Source organism: Odocoileus virginianus, chromosome 13 (genome assembly GCF_023699985.2).
Source record: "Odocoileus virginianus isolate 20LAN1187 ecotype Illinois chromosome 13, Ovbor_1.2, whole genome shotgun sequence".
Taxonomy (NCBI): Eukaryota; Metazoa; Chordata; class Mammalia; order Artiodactyla; family Cervidae; genus Odocoileus; species Odocoileus virginianus.
In genome coordinates this window covers 23,720,526-23,746,093 of record NC_069686.1, presented here as the reverse complement: position 1 = coordinate 23,746,093, position 25,568 = coordinate 23,720,526, and the positions used below count along the sequence as shown (strand labels likewise).

At 37.3% G+C, this 25,568-nt stretch overlaps 1 protein-coding gene across 3 annotated transcripts in view; it reads right to left on the bottom strand.

Moving 5' to 3' along the window:
* TTC21B (tetratricopeptide repeat domain 21B) overlaps window positions 1-25,568 on the bottom strand; it is an 85,351-nt gene that overhangs the window by 25,863 nt on the left and 33,920 nt on the right. For all 3 annotated transcript variants that reach the window (XM_070476111.1, XM_070476112.1, XM_070476113.1), the window contains 8 exons: window positions 24,276-24,348; window positions 23,210-23,320; window positions 22,368-22,506; window positions 19,797-19,903; window positions 18,223-18,411; window positions 15,287-15,397; window positions 14,331-14,412; window positions 10-160 (listed from right to left, as the gene is read on the bottom strand). In XM_070476111.1, coding sequence (XP_070332212.1) covers window positions 10-160; window positions 14,331-14,412; window positions 15,287-15,397; window positions 18,223-18,411; window positions 19,797-19,903; window positions 22,368-22,506; window positions 23,210-23,320; window positions 24,276-24,348 — 963 coding nt within the window. The remainder of the gene's footprint in view (window positions 1-9; window positions 161-14,330; window positions 14,413-15,286; window positions 15,398-18,222; window positions 18,412-19,796; window positions 19,904-22,367; window positions 22,507-23,209; window positions 23,321-24,275; window positions 24,349-25,568) is intronic.

The window sequence follows — 25,568 nt, the reverse complement described above, 5'->3', positions numbered from 1 at the left end:
TAAATTTACCAAAGATATAATCCTTTACAGTACTGAAATCCTGGCTCCAGTTTTGCTCTGGAGTTACGTTTCTCAGCCATTAAGAAAAATCGTGGAACATCTTCAAGTTTTCCACATCTTCTTAAGAAATCAATTAAACGAGATAACGTCATATAATTATCTAGAAACAAAGAACATTTCAGTTATGGACAACATTTTACAGCTTTTGTTTTGATGGTTGAAATCTTACTTTATTAAAGTATAGTTTGCTTCAAATGAAGTGCAATTTAAATATAAAGAAAAGGAGTGCCTTAGGGGTTGTAAGTCCCTAAAGAGACTGTATGGACACTGGATGAATTCTCAAACAGTAAAGGCAGGGTTGGTCTGGTCACAGTGAGAATGTTCATTATAGGCAAATCTATAAAATGCATACTCGTTGTGACTTACTTTTCAGTCATTCCTGGGACCAAAACCTTCTAGATAGAAATAGCCTCTGCACAATCTAAACTCTTAGAAGTACAATTCAGGAGGATCAATTTGACTGCACAGGACAAGTCTGTCTCTGGGATCTGCTTTCTGACTTCTGCTTCCGAGGTGGGGCCAGTGGTAAAGAACCTGCCTGCCAATGCAGGAGAAGTAAGAGATGTGGGTTCGATCCCTGGGTCAGGAAGATCCCCTGGAGAAGGGCATGGCAACCCACTTCAGTATTCTTGCCTGGAGAATCCCATGGACAGTGGAGTCTGGTAGGTTATAGTCCATAGGGTTGCACAGAGTTGGACACAAATGAAGCGATTTAACAGGCAGGCAGTTAGGAAGCAGGTGAGAACATCTTGATGATGATGTTTAGGGTGGGCAATTAGGAATTTTACTCCAGACGTGCCTTAATGTGTATATGTACCTAAAACACTAGATACCCACTTGCCATATTATAACCTTAACATATTAATCCCAGTATTTTAATCCTATTTTATCTACTTCTAAGGAAAAAGAGTTAGTTAGTTAGTCTTGGGTATAATTTTCTGGCACGATCTGCCAGAAATTAAATCTATTCAGTCCTTTCTAATCACTAAAATACTAAATTTGGGGAATCATTTTAATACCTATTTTTTAAGATTATAAAAATAATGCATGGACACTTCAGAAAATTTGGAAAACTATAGAAAAGTAAGAAGGAGAAAAATAATCCCTCATATTCCCACCAACTAGAGATTACCACATTTTGGTACATTTCCTATGTTTATGAGTGGAAATCAATTTATAAATATTTAAATACAAATATGTTGCTTACATATATAAAAGTTAGAGTCACATTTGGGATTCTGATTTTGACTCAACATTGTATAGTAAACATTTCCCAATTGTCATAAAATGGTCTTCAAAAACATTTTAGTCACTGCACTCTTGTCTATCACACTGATAGCTGACACTTTATTTCTGTACAGTTATGTTTTTAGGTATTGGATCTTATAAGTATCTGTTAGCACAGGATGCACGGTAGAGGATTTATAAAATTCCTTATTTATATAAGCTATTCTGATCACTTTGATGGGGCTTCCCTGATAGCTCAGTTGGTAAAGAATCCACCTGCAATGCAAGAGACCCTGGTTTGATTCCTGGGTCAGGAAGATCCACTGGAGAAGGGATAGGCTACCCACTCCAGTATTCTTGGGCTTCCCTTGTGGCCCAGCTGGTAAAGAATCTGCCTGCAGTGTGGGAGACCTGGGTTCCATCCCTGGGTTGGGAAGATCCCCTGGAGAAGAGAAAGGCTACTCACTCCAGTATTCTAGCCTAGAGAATTCCATGGACTATACCCATGGGGCCACTGAATTCCTAGAATTAAAGCACACACATACAAATAAAAACTTTTAAAAGCAATTTATCCTGATTCTATTTTCTAAGGAAAGAGAACATGCCATATAATCCAGCTCTTCCACTTCTGGGTATATACCCCCAAGAACTGACAGCAGGGACCTAAGGAAATATTTGTACACCAGTGTTCACAGCAGCCAAAAGATGGAAACAACCCACATGTCCATCAGTGGATGCACGGATAAACAAAACATGGTGTATATATATGTGCTGCTGCTGCTAAGTCGCTTCAGTCATGTCTGACTCTGTGCGACCCCATAGACAGCAGCCCACCAGGCTCCCCCGTCCCTGGGATTCTCCAGGCAAGAACACTGGAGTGGACTGCCATTGCCTTCTTCAGTATATATATGTAAAGGCGTATTATTTCAACTTAAAAGGGAAGGAAATTCTGATGTGCCACACACAACATAGATAACCCTTGAAAACATTGAATTAAGTGAAATAAACCAACAAAAAAAGAACAAGTACTGTATGATTCCATTTATAAAAGGTATCTAGAGGAATCAAATTCATAGAGGCAAAAAGTAGATGGTGATTGTCAGGGCCTGCAGGAAATGGGGAGTTAGGGTATAGAATTGCAGTCTGAAGTGATGAAAAAGTTCTCACGATGGATCATGGTGATGGTTACACAAAAACGTCAATGTACTTAATGCCACTGAACCACACGCTGAAGAATGGCTAACATGGCAAATTTTATGTTATGTATGTTTTAACAAATACAAAAAAATCATTAAAAAACAGGAACCTCTGTGGGCTTTGCATCTACTCTTTTACATGATGTCAAAACAATCCAGGTTACAATATAACCATTGGTCTTTTTAAAAGTTTTATTGACATATAGTTGATTTACAATGGTATGTGAATTTCTGCTGTGCAGAAAGTGATTCAGTTATACAAATATACACTTTTATTAATATTCTTTTCCATTATGGTTAATCACAGGATACTGAATATACAGTTTTGTGCTATGCAGTAGACCCTTGTTGTTTATCCATTCCATATGTAATAGCTTACATCTGTTAACCCCAACCTCCCACTACATCCTTCCTTGAGCTCTTCCCCATGGCAACCACAGCTCTCCTCTACGTCCATGAGTCTGTTTTGTAGACAGGTTCATTTGTCATATTTTAGATTTCACGTGTAAGTGATATCATATGCTATTTTACTTCCTCTTTCTGACTCACTTCACCTATTATGATAATCCCTAATCCATGTTGCTGCAAAAGGCATTATTTCATTCTGTTTTCGTGGCTGAGTAATATTCCATTGTATATATGTACTACTACTTTATCCATTCCTCTGTTGATGGATATTTAGGTTTCCATGTCTTGGCTGCTGTGAATAGTGCTGCTGTGAACGTAAGGGTGCACGTTTCTTTTTTAGATTAGAGTTTTGTCTGGATATCTACACAGGAGTGGGACCGCTGAATCAAATGGTATTTCTATTTTTAGTTTTCTTAGGCACTTCCATTACTGTTTTCCATAGTGGGTGTACCAACTTACATTACCACCACCAACAGTATAGGAGGGTCCCTTTTTCTCTATATCTTCTCTAGCATTTGTTACTTGTAGAGTTTTTAGTAATAGCAATTCTGACCGGTGTATGGTGGCATTTCATGGCCGTTTGATTTGCAGTTCTCTAATTAGCTATGTTGGTATCTTCTCATGTGCCTATTGTCCCTCTATATTTCTTTGGAGAAATGTCAAATTAGATCTTCTGCGCATTTTAAATTGGGTTGTTTTTTGTAGCTGTTCAGTTGTATGAGCTGTTTGTATAGTTTGGAAACTAAGCCCTTGTCAGCTGCATATTTGTAAATATTTTCTCCCATTCTTTGAATCTTTTCATTTTGTTTATGGTTTCCTTTGCTGTGCGGAAGCTTTCATCTTTAAAGAACTAGCACTTGGCTTTATTGATATTTTCTATTGCTTTAAATCTCTATTTTATGTATTTCCTATTTGATCTTTATTATTTCCTTCCTTCTGCTGACTTTAGGTTTTATTAGCTCTTTTTCTAATTCTTTTAAGTGGCAAATTAGGTTGTTCAAGATTTTTCTTTGAGGAAGGCCTGCATTGCTATAAACTTCCCTTTAAGAATTGCTTTTGTGGCATCCCATAGATTTTTGTATGGCTGTGTTTTCACTGTCATTTGCCTCAAGGTGTTTTTTAATTTCCTCTTTGTTTTATTGTTTATTCATTAGTTCTTTTAGTAGTATGTTCTTTAGTTACCATGGAATAATTTTTTCTCATTTCTTTTACTGTCGCTGATTTCTAGTTTCATGCCACTGTGGTCAGAAAAGAAGTTTAGGATTATTTCTGTACTTCTAAAATTCGCTGAGGCCCATTTGTACCCTAGTATGTGGTCAATCCTAGAGAATGTTTCAGGTGCATGTAAAGAATGTGTACTCTGGTGTTTTTTTGGGGGGATGGGGGGTTTAATGACCTGAACATATCAATTAAGTCTTAACTGTACTATTGTATCACTTCGGATCTCTGTTGCCTTATTCATTTCCTGTCTAGAAGATCTGTCCATTGATTTAAACGAGGTGTAAAAGTCTCCTATTATTGTATTCTTGTTGATTTCTCCTTTTACATCTGTTAGTGTTGTTTTAGACATTTGGGTGCTCCTATATTAAGTGCATATATATTGCTGTTGCCGTTGTTCAGTTACTAAGTTGTGTGTGACTCTCTTGTTACCCCATGGACTGCAGCATGCCAGTCTCTTCTGTCCTCCATGATCTCCCAGTTTGCTCAAACTCATGTCCATTGAGTCGGTGATGCTATTTAACCATCTCATCCTCTGCCACCCCCTCTCCTTTTGCCTTCCATCTTTCCCAGCATCAGGGTCTTTTCCAATGAGTAGACTCTTCACATCAAGTGGCCAAAGGATTGGAGCTTCAGGATCTGTCCTTCCAATGAATATTCAGGGTTGACTTCCTTTACAGTTGACTGGTTTGATCTCCTTGCAGTCCAAGGGACCTCAAGAGTCTTCTCCAGCACCACAGTTCAAAAGGATCAACTCTTTGGTGCTCAGCCTTCTTTATGGTCCACCCCTCACATTCGTACAGGTCTACTGACAAAACGATAGCTTTGACTATATGGCCCTTTGTCGGCAAAGTGATGTCTCTTCCTTTTAATACACTGTCTGGGTTTGTCATGGCTTTTCTTCCAAGGAGGAAGTGTCTTTTAATTTCATGGCTGCAGTCACCATCTGCAGTGATTTTGGAATCCAAGAAAAGAAAATCTGTCACTGCTTCCATCTTTTCCGTTTCTATTTGTCATGAAGTGATGGGACTGGATGCCATAATCTTAGTTTTTTGAATGCTGAGTTTTAAGCCATGTTTTTTTCACTCTCCTCTTTCACTCTCATCAAGAAGCTCTTTAGCTCCTCTTCACTTTCTGCCATTAGGGTAGCACCATGTGCATATCTGAGGTTGTTGATATTTTCCCAGCATTCTTGACTCCAGCTTGTGATTCATCCAGCCCACCATTTCACAATATGTACTGTGCATAGAAGTTAAATAAGCAGAGTGACAATGTATAGCCTTGACATACTACTTTCCACCAATTTTGAACCAGTTCGTTATTCCATGTCCAGTTCTGTTGCTTCTTGACCCACATACAGGTTTCTCAGGGGGCAGGCAAAGTGGTCTGGTATTCCCCTCTCTTTAAGAATTTTCCACAGTTTGTTGTGATTCACACAGTCAAAGGCTTCAGCATAGTCAGCGAGTCAGATGTTTTTCTGGAAATCTTGCTTTCTCCATGATCCAATGAATGTTGGCAATTTGATCGCTGGTTCCTCTGCCTTTTCTAAATCCATTTTGTACATCTGGAAGTTCTCGGTTCACATCCTGCTAAAGCCTAGTTGGAAGGATTTTGAGCAAAATCTTGCTAGTATGTGAAATGAGTGCAATTGTATGGTAGTTTGAACATTCTTTGACATTACCCTTCTGTGAGAGTGAAATGAAAACTGACATTTTCCAGTCCTGTGACCACTGCTGAATTTTCCAAATTTGCTGACTCATTGAGTGCAGCACTTTAACAGCATCATCTTTGGGGATTTGAAACAGCTCAGCTGGAATTCCATCATCTCCACTAGCTTTGGTCATAGTAATGCTTCCTAAGGCCCACTTGGCTTCACACTCTAGGATATCTGGCTCTATGTGTGACTGACCACACCATTATGGTTATTTGGTTCATTAAGACCCTTCCTTGTATATTCTGGGTATTCTTGCCATCTCTTCTTAATCTCTTCTATTTCTGTCAGGTACTTACTACTTCTGTCCTTTTTCATTCTCATCTTTGCATGAAATATTCCCTTGATATCTCCAATTTTTTTGAAGAGATCTCTAGTCTTTCCCATTCTATGTTTTCCACTATTTCTTTGCAATGTTCACTTAAGAAGGCCTTCTTATCTCTCCCTGCTATTCTCTGGAACTCTGAATTCAGTTGGATATATCTTTCTCTTTCTTCCTTGCCTTTTGCTTCTCTTCTTTCCTCAGCATTTTGTGAAGCCTCCTCAGACAACCATTTTGCCTTGTTGCATTTTTTTTTCTTTGGGATGGTTTTGGTCACTGCCTCCTCATCAATGTTATGAACCTCTGTCCATAGTTCTTCAGATATTCTGTCTACCAGATCTACTCCCTTGAATCTACTTGTAACTTCCACTGTGCAATCATAAAGAATTTGATTTAGGTCATATCTGAATGGTCTAATGGTTTTCCCTACTTTCTTCAATTTGAACCTAAATTTCACAATAAGGAGCTGATGATCTGAGCCACAGTCAACTCCAGGTCTTATTTTTGCTGACTGTATAGAACTTCTCCATCTTTGGCTACAAAGAACATAATCAATCTGATTTCAGTATTGACCATGCGGTGATGTCCATGCATCTTTGGTTTGTTGGAAAACAGTATTTGCTATGACCAGTGTGTTCTCTTGACAAAACTGTTAGCCTTTGCCCTGCTCCATTTTGTACTCCAAGGCCAACTTGCCAGTTGTCCAGTTATTTCTTGACTTTCTATTATTGCATTCCAATCCCCTATGCATATATGTAGACAAGTGTAAAATCTTGTATTGATTCTTTTGTCATTATATACTGTCCTTCTCTAACTTTCTTTATGGCATAGGAACTCTGTTCAATATTCTCTAATAACCTAAATGGGAAAAGAATTTGAAAAAAAAGAGTAAATATATGTATAACTGAATCAGTGAATTTCTCCTTTTAAAGCCTATTTTGTCTGATATGAGCAATGCTACCCCTGATTTCCTCTCATTTCCAGGAAATATGTTTTCCATCCCCTCACTTTCCATCCTTGTGTGTCCTTTGACCTAAAGTGGGTCTCTGCAGGCAGCATATTGTAGACTCTTGGGTTTTTTTTCCTTCTTCCTTAATCCAATTTGCTACTCTGTCTCTTTTGATTGGAGCATTTAGTCCACTGACATTTAATGTAATTATTGACGGATAACTAACTACTGCCATTTTAACCTAACTTTCCCATTGATTTTACATTTCTGCTTTATCCCTTTTTCTGTTTCTTTTGTGGCACGATGATTTTCTCTTGTATTATACTTATGTTCTCTTCTTTCTGGTTTTTGTGACTCTATTGTTATGTTTTTGATTTGTGGTTATCCTGTTTTTCAAGTATGTTAACCACATCCTATATCTACTTGCCTTAGACTGGTAGTCATATAGGCTCAAACACATTTGGGGGAAGATATGAAAAAAAAGGTCTACTTTTTCTTACTCTCCTCAGACTCATTTTATAATTTTGATGTCCTCTTTTACATCTTTTTTGGTTCATTGTGGTTATCATTACTTTCACTGAAAAAATTTTTTTTAATTTTTTTTTTAAGCCATGTCCTGGCTTATTAGGATGATTTGCTTTCTAATTGTGATTTTCTCTTTGCTATATATTTTTTTCTTCTTTCCTATTCAGAAGAACTTTTGATATTTCCTCTAGGATATAGTAATGCTGTTTCTTTCAGTTTCTGCTTATCTAAGAAATTCTTTTTTGTACATGAAAAGAGCTATTCTTTTTTTTTAAATGTGTAGTATAGTTAGGTATACAGTGAAGTGACTCAGTTATACATATGCATGTATTCATTCCTTTTCAAATTCTTTTCCTGATTAGGCTATTAGAGAATATTGAGCAGAGTTCCCTGTACTACACGGTCGGTCCTTCTCAGTTATCTGTTTTAAGTATAGTAGTGTGTATATATCAATCCTAAACTCCCAACTTATCCCTTCTCCTTGACTTTTCCCCTTTAGTAACCATAAGTTTGATTTCTGTGAGTCTGTTCCTGTTTTGTAAGCAAGTTCATTTGTATTTTTTAGATTCAGCACATAAGTGATATATGATATTTGTCTTTGTCTGACTTACTTCACACAGTATAAAAGTCTCCAGATCTATCCATGTTACTGCAAATTGCATTATTTCATTCTTTTTAATGGCTGAGTAATATTCCATTGTACATATGTATTACATCTTCTTTATCCATTCATCTATAGATGAAGATTTAGGTTGTTTCCATGTTTTCCCTATTGTAAACAGTGTTACAACCAACACTGGGTGCACGTATCCTTTCAAACCAGGACTTTGTCTGGATATATGCCCAGGAGTGAGATTACTGGATCACATATATGGTAGCTCTATTAAGAAACCTCCATACTGTTCTCCACAGTGGCTGTACCAACGCACACTGCCATCAACAGGGTGTAGGGTTTCCTTTCCTCCACATTCTCTCCAGAGTTTCCCATTTGTAGACTTTTTGATGATGGCCATTCTGAGTAGTGTGAGGTAATATCTTACTGTAACTTTGATTTGCATTTCTCTAATAATTAGCAGTATCGAGCAAATTTTCATGTGTCTCTTGGTCATCTGTATGTCTTTTATGTAGAAATGTCAATCTAGGTCTTCTGCCTATTTTTTGATTGGGTGATTTATTTTTTTGATATTGTGCTACATGAGGTGTTATAGACCTTGGAGATTAATCTCGTCAGTATCATCATTTGCAAATATTTTCTCCCATTCTGTGGGTTGTCTTTTTATTATGGTTTCCTTTGCTGTGCAAAAAGCGTTAGAGTTTACATAGAGTTTACCCATTTTTATTTGTTTTTATTTCCATGACTCTAGGAGATGGATCCAAAAAGATACTGCTGCAATTTATGTCAAAAATTTATGTTTTTCTCTAAGAGTTTTATAGTATCAGGTGGTCTTACATTTAGGTCTTTAATACATTTTAAGTTTATTTTTCAGCCAGTCTATATATTCTGGTTGGAGCACTTAATACATTCATGTTTAAGGTAATTATCAATATGTACTTTTTTTGGTGCCATTTTGTTAATTGCTTTGAATTTGTTTTTGCAGGTATTTTTCCTTCCCTCCCCTTTTTTCTCTTGTGATCTGATGACTAACTTCAGTGTTTGGATTTCTTTTTCTGTATCTATTAGAGATTTTCAATTTGCAGTTACCATGAGGTTCTGATATAGCAGTCTATATATAAACAAGATTGCTTTTAAGTTGCTGTTTTTTTTATTTCAAGTGCATTTTCAATATCCTGCATTTGTACTCTCCTCACAACTGCTGGTTTTGGTATCATATTGGTGTGTAAATGATTTCCTACCTCTGTACTTCTTGTAGGACCTGGGTGTCTGTTTCTTTCTTTAGGTTTTGGGAAGTTTTTAGCCATAATTTCTTCATATGTGGTTTTGAGCTCTTTTTCTCTTTCTTCCCCTTCTGGAATCCCTATTATGCATAGATTGGCATGGTAAATTATCCAAAGGTCTCAAATATTGCTTTCATTTTTTTTTCATTGACCTTCTGTCCTGATTGGGTGTTTTTCATTATTCTATCTTCCAGGTTACTTATTCATTCTTCTGTATTATTTATTCCATTATTCATTGCCTTTAGTTCAGTTTTTGTCTTGGTAAATGAGTTTGCTAATTTTCCTTGGTTCTTTTTTTTTTTACATTTTCTGGTTCCTTTCTACAGTACTCTGCATTTCTGTTGACAGCCTTTCTTAATTCCTTCAGTATTTTCATTATCTTCTTTTTGAGATTGGTGTCTGTTAACTGAAGAGGTCTGTTTCATTGCCTGCTTTTTCAGGGGAGTTCTTTTAGTCTTTTAACTGGAAGTGGTTCCTCTGCTTCATTTTACTTCTATTTCTCTTACTCTGAGTTTAGGAGAAACAGTTATGCACTGTGGTCTTGGAGGCCTATTTATATGTGGGAGCATCCCTATGGAGCTCATGTGGGATTAATATTTTTGGTGTGAGGGTTGTTTATTGTATGGATGCTTGTTGCCTCTTTCCTTAGTGTGGGCTGGTCATTATCCTCTTGAAGAGGATATCCAGATGCAGTTGCTGGTGCCCAGTCATGGGGCTCTCAGCAGTGGTGGTGGCTCCCAGACGCCCCTAGAACATGCAGTGGGAACAGAGGCAGCTCGTGACTGCTCAGGGAGCCCAGGAGGATGGAGTCATTGGCTGGAGACCTGTCCGAAGCATGGAGCAGGGCAATGCTGGTAGCTGACGACCACCTCTGAAGCCCTAGGGGCAGTGATGGCTTACAACTGCTCCTGGAGCTCGTGCAGGCTGTGTCTTGACATCTGAGCGCTCACAAAGTAAAAAAGGCTGTAATGGTGAGTTCCATCCCTCCTCTTGCACACCACCCACACAGGGATGCCCAGCCTCTAAAGCAGACCAGGCGTCTTCTGCCTACATCCTCAGGTACAGTTGCAGACTCTAGCATCTTGAGGGTTCTGCATAGCCCACCCCACTTTACTCCCTGGATCTGAGATCTGAAGCCTGAGCTTCTTTACCAAGCCCCCACCCACGCTGGTGGACACGTGTTTCCGGGTGGTGAGTGCAGAGGTGGCACTGACTGTGCAGGTCTCTCTCCGTTCCAGCTGGAGCAAAACCAGTTGCTGCATTCTCCAAGGCTCCAAAGCGGCCCCTCTGTTTCAGCTGATCTCCCCGTCACGGGACCTCCCAGGGTGCAAGAACCTTTCCTCTTTCACAGCTCCCTCCCAGGAGGGCAGGTTCCATCCCTAATTCCTTTCTCACTTTTTTGCTTTTCTTTTTTCTTTTGTTCTACCAGGTTATGTGGAGATTTTCTTGTCCTTTAGAGGTCTGAGTTCTTCTGCCAACATTCAGTAGATATTCTATGACAGTCATTCCACATGTAGATATATTTTTGATGTATTTGTGGGAGGAGGTAAACTTCATGTCCTAATACTCTGCCATCTTGACCAGACCCCCCACCCACATTTGCCTTTCTTAACCCATAATGTTTGGTTTCAAAATTTTATTGCCCCTGCCTTTGGCATCATTAAAAAGAGGATATGATATGAATATGGTTTTGGAAAGAAGATTCAGGTATTTGTATTGTCCTTAGACTATGAAACTCAGCTTCCCTGGTGGCTTAGATGGGAAAGCATCTGCCTGCAATGCAACAGACCCGGGTTTGATTGCTGGGTCAGGGAAATCCCCTGGAGAAGGAAATGGCAACCCACTCCAGTACTCTTGCTTGGAAAATACCATGGATGGAGGAGCCTGGTAGGCTACAGTCCATGGGGTCACAGAGAGTTGGACAAGACTGAGCAACTTCACTTTCTATTTTTCTTTGACTATGCAAATTCAAGCAAATTACTCAAATTCTCTGAGTCTGGGATCACTCACTTTCTTAAAATAGGATTATAATATTGACCTTGAGAGTGCCATGGAAATCAAGTAAAATAAAAGCATTAAAGAGCTTAAAACTACAAACATCAACAGTAATATATATAATGCCAAATATTGTAATAAAAACTAGGACTACCCTATAAAAAAGCCATAGAATCTAAAAGCTATATTGAATTAGACAAGAAGTAAATTTGGGATGAAATTTGTGGCCCCCAATTTTTGATATGACTTTGCTAATGTGTGTGATGTATGATATTGCTGATATAAAGTCAACCTTAGGAGGCCAGTCTTTTGAATAATTATCACCTTAAAATATTACTGAAATGCATTTATTATTAGTTGAAGTTATAATTACCACTGATAGGTTAGATTGCATTAACTTGTCTTTTGGTTAACCATGAAATTTGACAGAGGATAAATTTGTACACTTAAGAAATCTGTCAAAAGATGAAATGTATTATATTTTGAAACATGATTATTGATGAATAGTGAGGACTTACTAAAAAAACAAAAAAAACCCACACAGTGTGATGTAATGAGGAATGAAGTGTGATGGCATTTCAGTGCACAGAATTCGTAAGATTGCCTGGGGGAGGAAGAAAAGGTTTCACATTGGACAGACCTTCGAGCAGCCTGAAGGGCAGGAGGGGGATCTTGTTATTCAAAGGGCAGACAGCATGTGCAAAGACAGGACCGATAATCGAATGGAGAGTGCAGTGTACTGAGTTAGAGGAAGTGGGATACGAAATACAGATGGAAGGATACCCCTGGCATATATTACGATCAAAATAATGCTCTATTTTAGACTTTTAGACTTTTTTAAAGCAGAAGAATAGTTTTAGAATGAATATGATAGTCCTGTAATGGCCTGGAAGAACAAGAGCCCAGAGACTGGAAGATTAGCTGGGAAACTGCACTAGCCCATGTGAGAGGTACATGTGAAGTCGCTTCAGTCGTGTCCAATTCTTTCAGACCCCATGGACTGTAGCCTGCCAGGCGCCTCTGTCCATGGGATTTCCCAGGCAAGAATATTGGAGTGGGTTGCCATTTCCCACTCCAGGGGATCTTCCCAACCCAGGGACTGAACTTGTCTCCAGCTTGGCAAGTGGATTCTTTACCACTAGCGCCAGGTTAATAAAGCCCTTAATTAGAGCAGGGGGCTAGGAGAAGATAGGATGTGATAGTTCACTGTTAAGCAGAGAGAACTAATGGGACTTGCTAACCAATTAGTGTGAGGGAGGGGGAAAACTCAGGATGATCTGGAGATTTTGAGAGAGAAAAGGTTTGTAATCTGTTGAGAGTGCAATAATTAGATCTATAAAGAGAATTTTCTACTAGCTAGGTTAAGTCAAATTAATACATTTCTGAAGTAAGCTCAAACACAATATTAAAGTATAAGATGTTCTACTGAGAATGATCTGTAACACACATGAAGTACTGTGCAGGTTTTAGAATAATTCTGAAAAAACTGACTAGTAGATAAGTTTATAAAGTCCTATTAGGAATAAAGCATAGAATGCAAGATTAAAAGCATAAAATATCACAGACAATAAAAGTTTACTTAAAATTTTGTATTTTTAAACAACTTGGTATTTTTCAGTCATTCATTGATCCATTTAACCAGTAAATATTTACTTTGCAGCATCTATGTACCTGGAAATATATCCGACACTGGTGGCTGTATATTGCTCACATGCTAGATGTGGTGTATGAGGAAAAGATGAGACAAAGGTAACTAGAGGCTGGAGACCAGAGCAAATGTATAATGCCCTTTACTGAAAGAAAAAGAGAAGGAGCAGGTCTGGAGGGAAGGAAAAGACCCGGTGTTCTACTTTGGACAGGTGAAGCTGAAGAGCCGCCCAGGCACCCGCGTGGGAGTGCAAACAGGCAGTGGTGTAGATGAGTTAAGACTGCACCCCGGACAGGAAGGACACCGGGTTTGGATGAAGTCATAAGAGTGTGGTGAAGGTACTAAAGATGGGCAAAAGTTTGAGATCAGATGTCTAAAACATTCTGAAAATTAAACGTCATAAAGAGGAGACAGATCTAACAAAGGAGAGTGAAATAGAACAGTCAGCTGGGAGAAGAAAAGCCAGGTAAGCCCAGCATCCCAGAAGTGAAGAAAGGCTCTGACGAAGGATGGGGATAAGCTGTGCTAAATACACTGTCAGACCTGGGGAAGCAGAGAACTAGAACTAGACCTCGATCCGGAAACATGGAGGTCCCTGGCCGCCCTGACAGCCTCCCTGGAGGCAGGAGACAGTGAAGACAGCACAGACAGAGATCCCTGAGGAAAATGGAGAGATGGAGCAGGGGGTGGGAGGGGAGAGTGAATGGAGAGAGAGGTGGGAGCTGGCACAGCCTATTTACGTGCCAACTGCAAAGAAAATGACGGTGCAGGAGACACAGACGCCAGAAGGCAAACCCTTCAGGAAGCAAGGGGAGCATCCAGTGCCCACCCGGAGCCGTGCTGCAGGGGGTGGCAGACCTGAGGTGGGGAAAGGGCTGGGGGCAGGAGCGAGAGGAAGAAGTGTAAAACGGAGATGGAGTGAGTGAATTCATCAGAGAGAGACAGCAGGATTGCCTGGTAGCATCCGAGGGCACACTTGGGGTTGGTGGTCTTAAAATGAGACCAGGGACTTTAATGACCAGTCATTTTCCTTATAATCATCTGAGCTGCTCAAGGGCAGGTGTGGAATAAGCAGTGTTGGATTTGACCAAGGGTGTGGTTTTTTCAAGAAGTGTACCAGCCAAAAAGAGAAAGGGAGTTAACTGCATTTGAAGATAAAACCAGCGGATATTTACCTGGTTTTCGTTCTAAAAGCTGTTGTAAATGAAACACGGCTTGTTCATAGTCCTGTTTTCTGAACATGAGATCTGCCATCATCTATAAAGGTAAAAGTTGGTTCTAAAAATACAGCCATGTATTTTACAAAGCATATTATTCCTATCAAGGTGGACTGCTATGAAGACACATAGGAGAACCATGAGGGCAAAGTTTTATAAAACGGAGCCGTTTAAAATTCAAGCACACCTTAAGCAGATTAGCACTGAGATCCATCAAGGAGGTGAAACAGGTCTCTCTGTTCACAAAAACTATTTTTAGCAGAAATATGTTTTAAGCAGTTATTTTTAAAACAGAAATTTGAAGGAAACTGCACTCTATGTGTTATCATAGAGAAGACACCTCACTGGACTTTGTAAAAATAACAAGAAAATCTTATAAAAACCCAAAATAATATTTCAAAGGAATTTTAAACGAGCAAGACTTACTGAGATTTTCTTATCATGTGTTTTAAAAGGGAGAGTTCTTGGATTTTTCAGTTATAGTGACTCATTTGTCAAATTATTAAATGAACCTCACAAACTGTCATCTATGAAGCTGTTTGAAAAACTAACAAAGCCTCAACCCTCCTAAAATTGAGAAAGGTAAGCAAAACTATTTAAAACACAGTGTCTTAAAATGTTATATGAAGAATTTTCTCTGTAATTCAGAAAGTCTGACTGAAACTGTTAAAAACTCCAGCATGTTTAAGTAAATAGTCTTTAGGAAATTATAACTTGATTACATGAACCATTCCTGACCAGGCATCCTTTTAGTCGTACAGAAAAACTAAAAATGTACTACTAATCTTAAAAATATAATTTTTTCCAAAAGCCAAAAAGAGCCAGGCCTCCCATCTACTACTAGTTTTATCAGGTAAAATTTAAAACTGCCACATGACACGACTGCCTCGCTGGCTGAAGTGTCCTGGACTAACCATGGTGGCGGCCTCATTGTCCTGGTCGTTCTGGAGAAGCAGGGCACAGTGCCGCAGGCAGGCGTCGGGGTCATCTTGTACCAGGTACAATCGGGCCAGCTCCAGCATTATCTATAGAGAAGGGCAAGGTTAATCAGAAACAGTCTAGAGCAGAAAGTTAGGAAAGTGTCTAGGGCACAGATGTCACTTTACCAAAAGTTAGTGCAATAAAAATGCCAACCACGACAGGCAGGTAAAGCTATAGGGTTGCTCATCTCTAGTTTCTCTTATACTGGAAAAATTACGGAAAAACAGGCTGTAACTCACTTGAAAAGTAGAGAGAGACAAAGCATTGTGAAAAGAACAGGTCCAAAATTAGCAGCTAAGATTCTAGTCCAAGCATCTCCACGATGGGGCCACATCCCTTTACTTCTCTAAACCTGTTTCCTCATTTGTAAAATATCAATAAAAGGCTTAAAGCAGATATGCTCCAGATTTACAACTATGATTTCAGTCACTTCAGTCATCACTGAACAAGGCTTTGGCTGTGACTTAAAAAACACTATTTTTGCCTTATGTCTGAAAGAGTTATATCAATTCAAAATGTTCAATCTTAAACTTCAAAATTCTAGAACATGGCTGTTTTGTGTTTCACATCACTTAAATATTTAGACACTTACTGGACTATTTTTTAAAAATATTAATCATCTACCAAGATCTGAGAGTAGGAAATCCTAGAGATGCTAGCTGAAAACTATCAACACTAGCAGACGGTTCCTGTGGGGAACTGACTGCCCCCATTCCACTCTCCCTTCTGGCAGGTAAGTCAAGAGAGAGGTTTGAAGGAAGACACATGCACGTGAAACTACAGGAAACGTGTAAAAGAATGAAATTAGAACATTCTCTAACACCACACACAGAAATAAACTCAATATGGGTCAAAGACCTGAATGTAAGACCGGACCTATAAAGCGCTCTGAGGAAAACACTGAACACTCTTTGACATAAACTGCAGCAGCATCTTTTTGGATCCACCTCCTAGAGTCATGAAAAAAAAAATTAACAAATGGGACCTAATTAAACTGAAAAGTTCTGCACAGCAAAGGAAACCATAATAAATAAGGTAACCCATAGAATGAGAGAAAATATTTGCAAGCAACGTGACAAGGAATGCATCTCCAAAATTAACAGCTCACGCAGCTCAATATTTAAAAAGCAAAAAAGCCCAACCAAAAGATGGGCAGAAAATCTAAATAGACATTTCTCCAAAGAAGACATACAAATGGCCAAAAAAGCAGGTGAAAAGATTCTCAATGTCACTACTTATCCAAGAAATGCAAATCAAAATTACAGTGAGGTGTCACCTCACACTGGGTCAAGAATGACCATCATCAAAAAGTCTACACCAGGTCTCCTGCATTGCAGGCAGATTCTTTACCAGCTGAGCCACACGTTGAGGTTTGACAGAAAACAACATAATTCTGTAAAAACAATTATCCTTCAAAAAAAAAAAGTCTACATCATATGCTGTAGAAAGTGTAGAGAAAGGGAACCCTCCTACACTCTTGGTGGGACTGTAAATTGGTACCGCTGCTATGGAGAACAGTACGGAGGTTTCTTAAAAAAAAAAAAAAAAAAAAACTAAAAATAGAACTATCATATGATCCAGCAATCTCATTCCTGGGCATATATCTGGAGAAACCGTAACTGGAAAAGATACATATATCCCTATGTCCACAGCAGCACTATTCACCACAGCCAAGTCATGGAAGCAACCTAAATGTCCATCAACAGAGGAATAAAGAAGATGTGGTACATATTAAAATGGAATATTACTCACAAAAAAGCTGAAATAACGCCACTTGCAGCAATATGGATGGACCTAGAGATTATCATACTAAGTGAACTCAGAATAACTAAAATTATGATATATTCATATGTGGGATCTAATTGTTAAAAAATGATACAAATGAACTTATTTACAAAACAGAAACAGATTTATAGATATCAAAAACAAACATGGCTACCAAAGGGGAATGTGGCGGGGCGGGGGGGAGGGGGGGAGATAAGGCAGGCACTTGGGATTAACATACGCACACTACTGGATACAAGATAGGGTTTCCCTGGTAGCTCAGCTGATAAAGTATCCACCTGCAATGTGGGAGTCCAGGGTTCGATCCCTGGGTTGGGAAGATCCCCTGGGGAAGGGAAAGTATTTCCCTGGAGGGGGAAAGTATCCCACTACAGTATTCTGGCCTGGAGAATTCCACGGACTGTATCATCCATGGGGTTGCAAAGAGTCGAACCTGACTGGGTGACTTTCACGAACGAACACTGTATAGCACAGGATCTCTACTCAACATCCTGTGATAACCTATGTGAGAAAAGAATCTGAAAAAAATAAATATAACTGAAGCACTTCACTGTATACTTGAAACTAACATTATAAATCAATGATACAGGCCAATAAAATCAAAATAAAATTTTCAAAAAATACTGGCCATGTATATATTTTCTACACTAATATTATCTTTACACTTATTCTAACACTGTGCCAATTGAGGTTAAGAGATTCAATCCAGCCACTTTTGTAACATCCAGCACTAAACAGAGACTGATATACAATAGGTATTCAGTTAACTGAACTGAATCCTCTGGATTCAGGTATTTGAGATTGAGAAATTGTTTTACAGTAATTATTAAAACATAGATGAACATAAAGAAAAGCTTACAGATTTACTTTTTATCACTTGTTCCATAATAATTTTTAGGCTAGCATTATTAATTCAAGCCATCATGTATTTTACAGCATTTATAAAACCAATATTAATATTTTAACTTGTATTTTTGGTACATTTCTTTTCAAATCTTTATAAATAAGCTGTAAGGAAGTTTACATTTGAGGAATGAGATGACAGCTGGAATATAAGGCCCTGAAAATTTATAAAGGTACTGACCTTATTATCTGTCTCACAATGAACAAGAGCTTCTCTATAAAACTTAATTGCTTTTTCATAGTTTCGCTGAGCAACAGAATGTTTTGCAATCTCTGCACAAATTTCAGCTGCTAAATGTTTCTGTGCAGGAACTGCATCTGGCTGTTCCATCTGAACACGTTTTAGCACCCGAGCTTGTAATTCTCGAGCCTAGTAAAATGTAAGGATAAAAAGCAATTAAAAAAAAGAAGTAGAAAAGAAATGAAACAATTCTCAATAATTCACATGTAGCATAATTTTACAGGTTTATTTAAGCGTTACTGGTCTCCAATCTAACAAAGCCTGATCCAAAGATAATGTCTTAATTGAGGTCTTCAAAAGGTACTTGTTTGCAAATGAGCCATGCACTTATCTTTGAAACTTAAAATACTATAAAAGTAGAGAGTCTTTTATATGCACTCTCTGAGGAGGAAATGCAACCATGGAACAAATATTTAGAAAAGATGTCTAGATACTATCATTAAAAATTGTAAATGTTTATTACGTTAATAAAATAGTACCTAAAAGTTATTGAATCAAATATTGACTGGTTTTAGGGAGTAAGTACATCCACATACTGTCAATGGCATATAGATCAGTCTAGTCTTTCTGAGGGGAGCACCCTCGTAAAACATGCTAACTCTCTAAAATCACTGAGGCTATTGAATTTAGCTGTTCCATTCTTGGGAAGGTATTAAGGACATCACTTAGAAGGAAAAATTTTAAAATGATGAGTCTGAAATCTAGAGATTTTAAATCCATTAATAAAAATCTACCATCAAAGAAGCCTCAAAGTCGCTAATACTGAATTATTGTTCCAAACATTAAGAAATAGCATGTCTTAGAGAACAGTCTTTTTCTTGAATGTATGTGCACAAACATTGAACAAAATATTAGCAAATATCTTTAAATTCCAGCAATATCTTTTTTAAAAAATCACAAAGTGTCATTTATTTTAGGAATATAAGGATGATTTAACATTTGAAAATCAATCAACATACCACATTAACAGAAAAAAAATTGGAAAAAAAGTCACATGACCATCTTGACAGATGCAGACAGTCCATTAGATAAAATTTAAGTTATGTACTAAAAATACTGTTAGAAAACTAGAAATTAAGAAATCATCAAAACATATCAGCCACTTATATTTAGGAACACATCTAAGGAAATGTGAAAAACCTCTACATTGAAAAACCACAAAGTATTAAGGGAAATTAAAGAAGATATAAATAAATGGAAGAAATAAACAGACAGAAAAGTGAGTTTAACTCCCGCCTATGACACTACTTGAGTGAGTTCTTGCAAGTTATTAAACTAAGCTTCTTCGGTTGTAAAACAGAATTAAAAATATCAACCTTCCCTAATTGTTATAATAATCAGCAATGATATTTTTAAACAGTACAATCCACTGGCATTCAAATGTTATTTCTATTTGACTTATCTTCCAGAACAGCTGGGTCAAAAGACTGTCTTTTTTTTTTTGTATGTGGTATGTTTCCTTCTGAGACCACCACCCACCCTCATTCTTTCATAAATGAAGGTATTTTCATTACCTGTTGCAATGAAGTGACTGCATCATCAGGTCTGTCCATTTTACTGTAAACTTTTGCTAGAAGAACTTGAGAACGTCCATCCTCCATGAGGGCCGACAGTTCATTTACTATGAAAGAAAATATACTGGGAAAAATTATGATTCATTTAAAATGTTTACATTTTCCTACAAGTTCTTAAACTTGATTCTGGAAAATAGTGAATTAAGTTTAATAATGTTCAGTAAGTTAAATGAAGAATGGCCAAATTTGGCAGGGGGGAAGGATTTATGATTAAAAAGTGGCCTGAAGAAAGGTTAAAGAACTGTATGACAACTGGAGACTCTTCTTAGACATATAAGAACACAATACAACACAGTAAGAATTTCAATTTTCATTAAGTGTGTAAGCATTTCCATTTATTGAAGTTATTCAGAGACAAGATAGGGTATTTGGTACATGCAATTAAGAGAACTGCTATTTTTTTATAGTAGAACTTAACAAAGTGTATATATATATATATGTGTGTGTATATATACACACACACACATATACATAATAAACACTGACTTTGATGTCAACCTGTCTGGTTTCAAATTGAGGCTTTATCACTTGCTAGTTAACAGATACAAATTGAACAGGGTATCTATCCTTTCTGTCCTTCCCTTTCATCTGTAAAGTATGGGAAATAATAGTGCCTATCTCAAAGAATTATTGTAAAGCTTCAGGTTCATAAATTATTAAATAAGTTAATAGATGCAAAGCAATTAAAACAAAGTCTTGTACATGGCAAGTGCTCTTTCAAGATTTTATAAACCTAAGCTTATTAAAAGAACTCTGGATAATTAACACCAGTTGTTTCTCCCACCATTTATCAGGTGTGTCATACTATGTTTGAAGCGGTTTACGTACATTGTTTCTTTAAACTGTCCACCTGAGAGGCATGTTTTGTTATTGCTATTTTACAGGTAAGAAACGGCAGACAAGGAGGCACAAGGAGGCTGTGGCGATGGTGAGAGCAGGCTGGAAGGAGAGGTCCGCGGGGCGGCAGCCTGCCCCTGTGCAGGCCGGGTAAGCCCCTGGAAGATTCCAGCTAACTCTGAGCGAAATGGGAGACAAGGGGGAGCTTGAGCAGGCGGGTCCGGGCTTCCGCGGTTTGAAAGGTCCAATGCTGCTGCTGGCTTGGGAGTGGCTGTGTCGGGGTGTGGGGTTGAGGGTGGAAACAGGGAGGCCAGGTGGAGGCTAGTGCTGTAATCTACATAAGCAAAGGGTGACAGTGGTAGAAATGAGGAGACAAGAGAATTCTGAATACATCTGGAAGAACCAAGAGGGTTTCCAATGGCCAAGGAGAAGGGTGAAGGCAAGGACTTTGGCTCTCTGAAACTGCAAAGAAAACATGAAGTTACGGAGATGAAGGCCGCACACGGAACAGATATGGGATATAGGCACATATCCTATATCTGCCTAGAGGCAGATAAGGAATTCAGTTTCAGACATGTTAAATTTAAGATGTTTATTAGAACCCTGGTGCTACTCTTTATCAGCTAGGTGAACCTATAAACATCAAGAAAACTGAGTATCAAATTGTTAATTTAAAAATGGAGATAATTATATCTGCCTCAAAAACTAATGTAAGCACTAAGGCATCTAAGTACCCACTGGCTGTCCTAAGCAAGTAACTATTAAAGTATTTATACTGAATAAATGTAATAGGCTTAGGCCCATGGAAGTAAAACATACTCCTTTAACCTCTAAAACCTTTTTAAAAATGCACATCCATATTTTAGGCCATCTGTAGTGTTTCAAGCAAGGTCTGACAAAACTCATGCAAGTATTTCTATGGAATTAAAAAATGCATTCAACTTAGTAGGCTTAAGCATCAACTTCAAATATACACTGGACTATTACTTAGCCATTACAAATAATGAAATAGTGTTATCTGCAGCAACATGGATGGACCTGGAGATTATCACATTAAATGAAGTAAGTCAGAGAAAGACAAATGTCATATGATTATCACTTATATGTGGAAACTAAAAAAAGATACAAATGAATTTATTTATAAAACAGATTTACAGACTTCAAAAACAAATTTATGGTTACCAAAGGGGAAAGTTGGAGGGAGGGATAAAGTAAGAGTTTGGGATTAACAAATACACATCACCATAATCAACAAGGACCTACTATATAGCACAGATAACTCTCCTCAGTAATCTGTAATAATCTATATAGGAAAAGAATCTGAAAAAGAATGGCTATATTGTATGTGTATATATATTATATATATGTATAACTGAATCACTACTGTACACCTAAAGTTAATACAACATTGTAAATCGACTGTCCTCTAATAGGAATAAAAATTAAGTTAAAAAAACTTCCTTTATGTCACTTTGGAAAGTAAAGTGTTTTTCTATAACACAATTAACTTTCATAAATCTGTTTATATTTTTAAATATCTTATTTTAGTAGATTGACATTCTGATAAATGAAACCAACCTCACATATACTAAGGATGTAATACATACTAACATAATATCAAAATTAAAAGGATCAGATATATCAGGTATACTTTTTAAGATTAGATTTTCATACCAGGTTCATGAGCTAGAGCATGCTGAAGAACTTTTTCTGCTTTATCATACCACTTCAATTTTAATAAGAGCTCAGCCAGGTCATAGCAGAGATAATTTTGTTGTCCACTTTTCAGAGCAGCCTCATAATAAGTGATTGCCTAAATAGAATCCATTTCAGTTAGGAAAAGAAAAGGCAGTGAGAGTGGCATTCAAGCATAGATCCTACACACATTATGACTTAAAGCAATTGGAAGTAACTGAAAAGCAGCTTATACACGGACTTGCATTATTGGTTAAGTATGCCATTTTTCTTACAGAATCAAACATCACAGAAGGCAACTAGTATTTCTTCTAACAAAAAACAAAAGTACCCCAAATTTTTATTCCAAAAGTTAGTGAAATTTACTGACTGAAAATTCTTTGCTAGGTGTTATATATACGCTCAACAGTTGCAAGGAGTAGGGCAAGAACATAACTAGAGGAAAATCCATTATACTAACTAGAAAGCAAAAAGAAAAATCCTCAAAGCACATGGCTCAAAACTGGCTCAACAGAAAGGATATCTATTATGCTTTGTCATATAATGAAAGAGATGTTAACAGTAAACATATCTTAATTTACTTGATGGCAAAATTTGGGTGTAAGATGAAACCTGACATAAACTTTAGGGTAGCAATGCAAAATGAAGCAGAGAAGAATCTGAGACACTGAGAAAGTCCTTAACACAAATTCCAGATTTGTAACAACAAATTTGGGGTTTCAACCAATAAGATACAAATAGTGCTTGCTGAAGATCTCTCATCGAGCAGGGGGTTCGTAAATCTGATCCAACAGATATATCTAAAAATGTGAAGTATTTACCTTTGAGTAGTTGTGAGTTTTCACAAGGGCTTTCCCAATTTTGCTTGCCAAGGTTCCATCCTTTGGGTTGTGATTTAGTGCTTGCTCATATGCTACTATGGCTTCCTCAGGCTAATGTTGGCAGATACAAAACATAAGCAATAAAATAACAGCTTAGTTGGCTCCCATTAAATGGCAACACTTCTGTAACTAAGCTCTACATCTGGAAAACTTAACAAGACTAATAAAGCACATATTAATTCCAGAAACATTAACCATTTCAGGGAAGTGACAGTCACTAGTGCAGGTGTTACTAGGACAATCCCAACCATACTAGGTAGGCCGAGGTCCTCATAAATAGTCGTACGAGAACTGAGAGATAGCTTCTTGACTTTTCACCTGGCAGTCATTAGAAAAGACAGAACCAGAGTCAGAGGATCGCTTCCCTTTGAAGAAAACTCCATCTTAGCCAGTAGCTCTTCTCACCCTTTTAAAGGTGACTCTCACTTTACTTCTGGTATCACCTCTATTTCAAATGACAGTGCTGAATAACTGGATCATCATTTGAAAAAAATAACTACAACTTTTTAACTGTCATGGTTGTCTCCTTTTTATTGTGATGACCCAATCTTCAACTATTAAGTAAACATTTGTAAAATTAGTAAAATGAGAGGAGGGGAACTGGATAAAGGTGGTTAAAAGGTACAAGCTTCCAGTTAAAAGTATTACAGATGTAATGTACAACATAATAATTAACAGTGAGGTATATTATATGTGAAAACAGTTGAAAGAGTAGATTCTGAGAGGTCTCATCGCAGGACAAATATTTTTTTCTATTTTTAAAATTTTAGATATAGGATGATGGATAGTCACTGAACTTATTGTGATAATCACTGCATTATGTATGTAAATTAAATCATTATGTTGTATCTTAAACTCACAGTGCTTCATGTCAATTATATCTCATTAAAAATGGAGGAAAAAAGCCCAAATTCCTTTCAGTAGAACGTACACTAATCACAAAGAAGAATTTTTGTTTTTTTTGTTTTATTTTTAAATCTGTGTACAGTAGTATCAAAAACTTTACCTCCTGAATATTCATATATGCATCACCAAGGAGAAGAAAAGACCGAGAACTGGGCATCCTTTCAGCCATTTCTCTGGAAATCAGATGAAGTCTACTTAGTATACTGAAAACAAATTTCTTCTTCTAAGCCAATAGAAGAAAAGCTCATGTAAAGTAATTAGCCTCCAACTAATATAAATAAATGAAAAAAATAAATAAAAAGTATAAAAATAAAAGCTCACTTATTTCAATAAACGAATAGCCTTTGAGTACTCTTTTTATATCCCACAGTATAATACATACTATTAAAACCCTACCAATACTCACACCCAGATTGTTTATGCTAGGTCAACAATTTTTTTCATTAAATTTTTCCATTTCCTGAAAAGCAGGTAGAAGTATACTGACAAGATAGAAATATGTAAGCTCTCGTTACCCAGAAATGTTTTGCTCTCCTTAATTCTAAAATGATGTGGGAATGAAGTTCCAAAATATGACAAATACTTATTGTCATTCTATGCGTTTTGAGCGCTGATATTCATGTAAGTCATATACAGCAATAAAAATACAAAATTTTCTACTTCAATATTTTCTGCTTTTTATCTACAAAATGTACACTGCTAAAGGTCAAAATACCAGCTCAAATAATGTGATGCTAAGTCTTTAGTGTATATCTCATTTAATTGGTCCAAAAACTAATGAGAAAAGAGAATTAAGACTTTATAGATAATGCTAGGAGTTTACTATATAGCTAATGTGTCAGATCTGCTTAAAAAAGTAAAATAAAAAACTATGCTTTTAACTACTATACTATAGTGCATCCAAATACATGTACCCAATTTTAAAATACAGTCATATCATTAGAGATGATAGTGCTGATCTTTTAGAAATATCATAGAAAACATAATTTAGGAAACTCCAGCCCATGCAACTATACAACTATAAATGAGTGCTTCTCAGTTTCTTTGCAAAACTCAGTAACTACAAAGAATCTGAACAGATTTCTGGGCTTTGATATTTGCAAAATATAGATGAATCAACATGACTTAATTCATCAACATTCTTAAGGATTAAAACATTAATTTTCTTTCACATGGATGGTGTGCTTATATCTATCTTTTCGTTTGGGGAGAAGTGTGAGGGCAGCCTGTGTGCTGTGTATCCCACCAATCCTAAGGGCATCAGCGTATGACACTTTAAACCCCTGCCATGTCTGTAACCCATACCTTAGTGTGATGTATACTAAGCCCCAGTTTTCTTCTGCTATGAGACAGTGTTAAACGTGACTATTCAGTCCCTGAATTGTTACATTAC